This window comes from Nothoprocta perdicaria, unplaced genomic scaffold, assembly GCF_003342845.1.
Source record: "Nothoprocta perdicaria isolate Ctin4 unplaced genomic scaffold, notPer1 scaffold_31, whole genome shotgun sequence".
Taxonomy (NCBI): domain Eukaryota; kingdom Metazoa; phylum Chordata; class Aves; order Tinamiformes; family Tinamidae; genus Nothoprocta; species Nothoprocta perdicaria.
Genome location: NW_020455544.1, coordinates 1158353 through 1164309, shown reverse-complemented (window position 1 = coordinate 1164309; position 5957 = coordinate 1158353). Strand labels below are relative to the sequence as shown.

At 59.8% G+C, this 5957-nt stretch overlaps 1 protein-coding gene across 1 annotated transcript; it reads left to right on the top strand.

Annotated features, from left to right (window-relative positions):
- The first annotated feature begins 219 nt into the window (after positions 1 to 219).
- Positions 220 to 1188, top strand: POU4F2 (POU class 4 homeobox 2). The gene has a single exon (XM_026042647.1). The coding sequence runs from the start codon at positions 220 to 222 to the stop codon at positions 1186 to 1188; it is 969 nt and encodes a 322-aa protein (XP_025898432.1).
- The last annotated feature ends 4769 nt before the right edge of the window (positions 1189 to 5957 follow it).

The window sequence follows — 5957 nt, the reverse complement described above, 5'->3', positions numbered from 1 at the left end:
GGCCGTGCGCGTGTGCGCGTGTGGGGCGAGCGCGCGAGGTGCGTGTGCGCGCCGCGCCCGCGCTCTCCCGCTCCCTCTCTCTCTCTCTCTCTCTTTTTTTTTTTTTTTTTTCCCCTTCCCTCTCTCTCTCTATCTCTCCAGGATTTCTTTTTTAACATGCTGGGGAGGTTTTAGTGGCACGGCGGAGTGCGCGGGGAGGCGAATTCCCCGCTGAGCGTTATGTGCGCCTTCTATTTGCAATTGCAGAGCAATATATTCGGCGGTCTGGACGAGAGCCTGCTGGCCCGCGCCGAAGCCCTGGCAGCCGTGGACATCGTCTCCCCGAGCAAGAGCCACCACCAGCACCCGCCGCACCACAGCCCCTTCAAGCCGGACGCCACGTACCACACCATGAACACCATCCCCTGCACCTCGGCCGCCTCCTCCTCCTCCGTGCCCATCTCGCACCCGTCCGCGCTCTCGGGCACGCACCACCACCACCACCATCACCACCACCACCACCACCAGCCCCACCAGGCGCTCGAGGGCGACCTGCTCGAGCACCTCACGCCGGGGCTGGCGCTGGGCGCCATGGCGGCCCCCGACGGCGCCGTGGTCTCCACGCCGGCGCACGGGCCCCACATGGCCGGCATGACGCCCATGCACCCGGCGGCGCTGGGCATGGCCCACGCGCACGGGCTGCCCGCGCACATGGGCTGCGTGAGCGACGTGGACGCCGACCCGCGCGACCTGGAGGCCTTCGCGGAGCGCTTCAAGCAGCGCCGCATCAAGCTGGGGGTCACCCAGGCCGACGTGGGCTCGGCGCTCGCCAACCTCAAGATCCCSGGCGTGGGCTCGCTCAGCCAGAGCACCATCTGCCGCTTCGAGTCGCTCACGCTCTCGCACAACAACATGATCGCCCTCAAGCCCATCCTGCAGGCCTGGCTCGAGGAGGCCGAGGGCGCCCAGAGGGAAAAAATGAACAAGCCCGAGCTCTTCAACGGGGGCGAGAAGAAGCGCAAGCGGACTTCCATCGCCGCGCCGGAGAAGCGCTCCCTCGAGGCCTACTTCGCSSTGCAGCCGCGGCCCTCCTCCGAGAAGATCGCCGCCATCGCCGAGAAGCTCGACCTCAAGAAGAACGTGGTGCGCGTCTGGTTCTGCAACCAGCGGCAGAAGCAGAAGCGCATGAAGTACTCGGCGGGCATCTGAGCCCGGCCTGGCCGGGCCGGGCCCAGCGCGGCGGGGACGGCGCCGACACGAACACCCCAGCGCGCCGGGGGGTGCGCGAGGGCCCCCTGCCCGCCCCCCTGCCCCCCTGCCCGCCCGCGCAGGCAGCGACCGCCGCGAGGTAGGGGCAGCGCCGCGGAGCGGGGCCGAGCGCCGGCCGGGCGGGATGGGCTGCTCCGGGTCGGCTTTTGGCGGGGGAACGGGGGCTGATTTGTTTTGTTTGGCCTTTTCTTCTTTTTTTTTTATTTATTTATTTTATTTTATTTTTTTTTGGTACTCCCTCTCCCCCGAAATCAAATCGACTCCAGGCTGAAACTTGAATCTTAGAGGCGAAGGCTCGCGCCGCCCGCGAGAGGCGCCTCCAAAAGTAGTATTTTGATTTAAAAACAGAGAAAAAAAAACAGAGAAAAGGAAAAAAAAAAAAAAAAAGATGGCAGGTTTTTCTGCATTTACACTGCGAATTATAAATATATATATATATTATATATATTTTTACTGTGGTTATTACCCTATTCCTTCTCCGGAGTTATAACGCTTAGGGAAAGAGCTGATCCTGCTGTGTTCACCGGTCTTGGGAAGCTATTATTAGATTACTGCCAAACAACCCCTTGTAAATTATTAATTTATCTCTCTAGCAACTTCATTCCATGCTCACCCTAATTAATTACACCTTCTTAATCTAAGTCTTGATAAAAGTAAAAAAGAAAAAAAAGAAAAAAAGAAGAATAGTGGGGATCAAACATTTTGTGTTGGTAGGAATTATGGACGTGAGCTTTTCTATCCCCCCTCTTTCTTCCTCTCCTCCTCCTCCTCCTCCTCCCAGACGTCCCCTTTCGGCCTCCTGTAAATTGTCCCCGGGATCCCGTCGCCCCGAGCCGCGCGCGGATCCCCCCGCGCGATCCGTGGGGCCGGACCCACGGCCCGGGCGCCGCTCTGGGCGCTGCGGATTTCACGGGGACCCCGGCGCTTCCCCGCGGAGCCGCGGGGTTTTATCCATTTATTTATTTATTTATTTGCCTATTTATTCACTCGCTTGCTTATTTATTTACTTGTTTGGTCGGTCGGTCGTTCCGGTTGCTTATTTCTTACCGTTAATTGCGATACTTCTCCGCGGGCCAAGGTCTGTCTTATTTTTTCGTGGCGGGGGCGGGGGGCGGGGGGTGTCTGTTTGTGGAAAAGCCAAATTGAAATTTTTGAAGGAAGAGAGCGAGCGAGCGAGACTGCACTGCTTGTAAATTCACATTGTTTGGTACAATTCTTTTGGAGCAACAACAAGAAAACAGGGTACTCGGTTTGGTACCTGTACGTATTGTAAATATTTCATTCGAATTGACGCACATATAGATATATTCTTACAGATTTCGCTGTACCGCTGTTCTATCTGAGACTATTTGAAGTCTTAAGTTCTTGTACATGACGCGATTTCGTTGGTTTTGTTAATAGGAGGTTTATTTATTATAGTAATGTACTAAGTTATTTTTAAATGTCGTTGGATCGTCTTTCATTAAAAAAAGATTTTAACGTTTTATTGGCAAAGCGCGTTTCATTTTGCCACTTCTCTCCTTTTCGCCAAAGAGCTCGACGTCGCGTCCCGGCCGCTCGCATATATATATATGTATATATATATATATATGTGTGTGTGTGTGTGTGTGTATAAATGCGTGTGTATAATTGGGGGCGTTAATAACCCCGGCGAGGCGGGGGGGTTTCCCCCCGCGGGTGGTTCGTGGCGCGCGGCGGCCCCGCGTGTCCGTGGGACGGGCAGAGGCGGCCGCGATTTGGGGCGGGGGGGACAGCGCGGCCGGCGGCGGAGCCCCCAAAGCGGCGGCCCCCGAGGGCACCGGTGCGTGGGACTCGTGTGCGCGGGGTTTGCGCGTGGGCCGGGCTGCGGTTGGGCTGCGGGACGCGCCCCTTGCCGCGGCACCGCGGCTGCTCTCTGCGCCGCGCAGGCTGCCCCAAAACGTGCCAAGAACCAGGGAAAACCGAAACGGGAAGGAAATAACCAGTGCAATCAGCGAGCGCCGCTTGCCGAGTGGTGGGGAGCGCGGGCGGGCGGGGATCGCGCGGCCGGGACCCCGCGCGGGGCGCGGAAGATCCGCGTTTCGGCCGCGCGGGCCGTTCGCTGCCGGGATCACGGTTATGCGGATCGGAGGCAATGACCGTTTCCCGTGGATTCTCCCTGCTCCGAGATGCGGACAATCCCAAACCCCCTCCCAAAAAATATTAAAAAACCAAAGCCAACGTGTGCGCGGTGCGGGGCGGTGCGGGCAGCGCGGCCCTGGCGCGGGGCCCCGCGGCCGAACCGGGGCCGCCCCCGGGGGTCCCCGCTCGGCGGCGGTTCCGGCGCGGAGGCTCCGCGGCCGCGTTGAGGGCGAGCCGGGGCTCGAGGGGCGCGGGGCCCGGCCGGGACAGCCCCCAAAGCGGCCCCGCGCGGCCGGCGGCCCCCGGCCTCCGCCGGGCCCCCTTCCCCGAGCCCTCCACTTAAAGGCTACTACGGGCGAATTAATAAATTACACAGCGAATTATTAAATCCGGATAATTACCGGGAATAAGTAAGTAATCATTAGTTATCTCAGCTAATTAGTGCGGGTCAGAGCGAGCGAGAACGTGAAATGCTCCCCGGGAATTGGAATTAACTTTGCGCGGGGCGTCGCTCTGCAGGACGCCCCCCACGAGCCGCCGCTCCCGCTCCCACCCGCGCAAATTCCCTGGAAACGCAGCAGAGACTGAGGGGCCAACGCGGAGCCGCGCGGGGGGGCGGCCCGGGGCTCCGCGCGCGCCCCCGCGCCCCCCTTTGTCTGGGGAGACAATGGGCGCCCGGCCCCCGCGCTGCGGCCCCGCAGGAGCGGAGCCCCCCGGCTCCTCCATGCACTCATTTATCACCCCCCCGTTATTATTTTCCTTCATTTTTACCCCCCCCCACTTTTTTTTTCTCCTTTCATTTTTTTCCTCCTCCTTTCCTTTTTCTCTTCTGCACTGCCCGAGCCAGGCTTTGCCCACATTAAAACAACAACAGCGGCAGCAACTGCTGCGCCTGTACAGAGAGGAAAAATATCCAGGCTGCTCTGCCTTTATCAATTGCAATTAGGTGGACAGTCTTCCCCCTCTTCCCTTGCTCCAGCCCGGGATGATAATTAAAATTTAATGAAGCCTGGGAGTAGCAGAGCTCTGTCTGGGGACTGTGGAATAGAATATTTTAACTGTACATTTACACCAAGTGTCTGGCTTCAAAGACGTGACTGCTTTTAATCTCGAATTAGAAAACCACAGACCTGAAATTAAATATTAGCCACCCTGGGCTCCCCGCGCAGGGTCACGCTCGTGTTTCCCGGCGCTGCCCCGCAGCTCCCGCACCCAACCCGCACCCACACGCACCTCGGCTCTCCAATTACCCTCTCGTTAATAATAGATGCCCATGATAGGGCGCGGGATTCCGGGCCCGGGGATTTTTTTTTTTTAATGGGGTTAATGCAATATTAATTGCTCGTGGCTGCTATAAGAGCGCGTCGCGGTTTTCCAGCAGCAAATCCAGGGAGCGGGACAGCGAGCGCGGAGCGAGGGGAGCAGGATCCGCCCCCCCCGGGCCGCCCAGGTGAGAGCAGCGCCCGGGCAGGGTCGCGCACAGCGGGGCAGGGCCGCGCAGGGCCGCGCAGAGTCGCGCAGGGCCCGGCAGGGCCGCGCAGGGCCGGGCATGGCCGCGCAGGGTCTCACAGAGCTGCGCAGGGCCGCGCAGAGTCGCGCAGGGCCGGGCATGGCCGCGCAGGGTCTCACAGAGCTGCGCAGGGCCGCGCAGAGCCGCGCAGGGCCCGGCAAGGCTGGGCAGGGTCTCGCAGAACCGCGCAGGGCTGCGCAGAACCGCGCAGGGTCGGGGGTCCGCGCGGTTTCTCAGCATCTCCGCGCTAAGGGACCTGGGCCCGAGGGGGCGAAGCGCTGACCTTGGGGCAGGAGAAATTGCGAATTAGGGAGGAACTGGAATTTGGGACGGCGGACGGGGGGAACCCCGTTCAGGCACCTCCAGAAATCCCCGGGAAAGGTCCCCGGGCCCCGCGGGCGGCCGGGATTCCTGCTGGGGCGGGGACTTTGCTCCCGGGCAARGGGACCGCTTGTTGCGGTGTATGTGCCTGTGTTTGCACCGGGTCTATACATATATTTATTGGTACACCCCTATATCTCCTGGAACAACTGAAAAGGGCACTTGAGGGAGGACAGGCGGCAAAGGCACCAGCTGGGACGATTTGCACGTGTATGTATGTGCGCGCGTATATGTGTGCACAAATGTGCGTGCATCTGTGTATGTATATGTGCGTGCATCTGTGTGCACGTGTGTGCAGGCGCGTGCGTGCAGCCCCGCGCTCCCGCATCCGCGTTCAGGAGGGCGCGGGGCTGGCGGCGTCGCGGGGCTCCCCTCGCCTCTCCTGCCCGTTTACACAGAACGAGATCATTTACATAAAGTCCTTAAGGCAAATAACTGTTGGGGCTCTAATTTATATCTGATCGAAAATTAGCCGTCATTATGCGCTCCATTAGCAGCGTCTTTAATGTGCTTCTAAGCACCATTTGTCAAGCGGCTTGTTAATATCCTTCAAGTCTTTAAAGTTGAGAGCTCATTAAAGAGTGCGCTCCGTTATTGATGTAATTTAGATGAGTTCGGAGGAGCGCGCGCCACGCGCACCCCCCGCAGGGGCCGGGGCCGCGCGCGGGCAGCGGCTCCCGCCGCGCCGCCCCTCACCGCGGCCTCGCGCTCGGGGCCG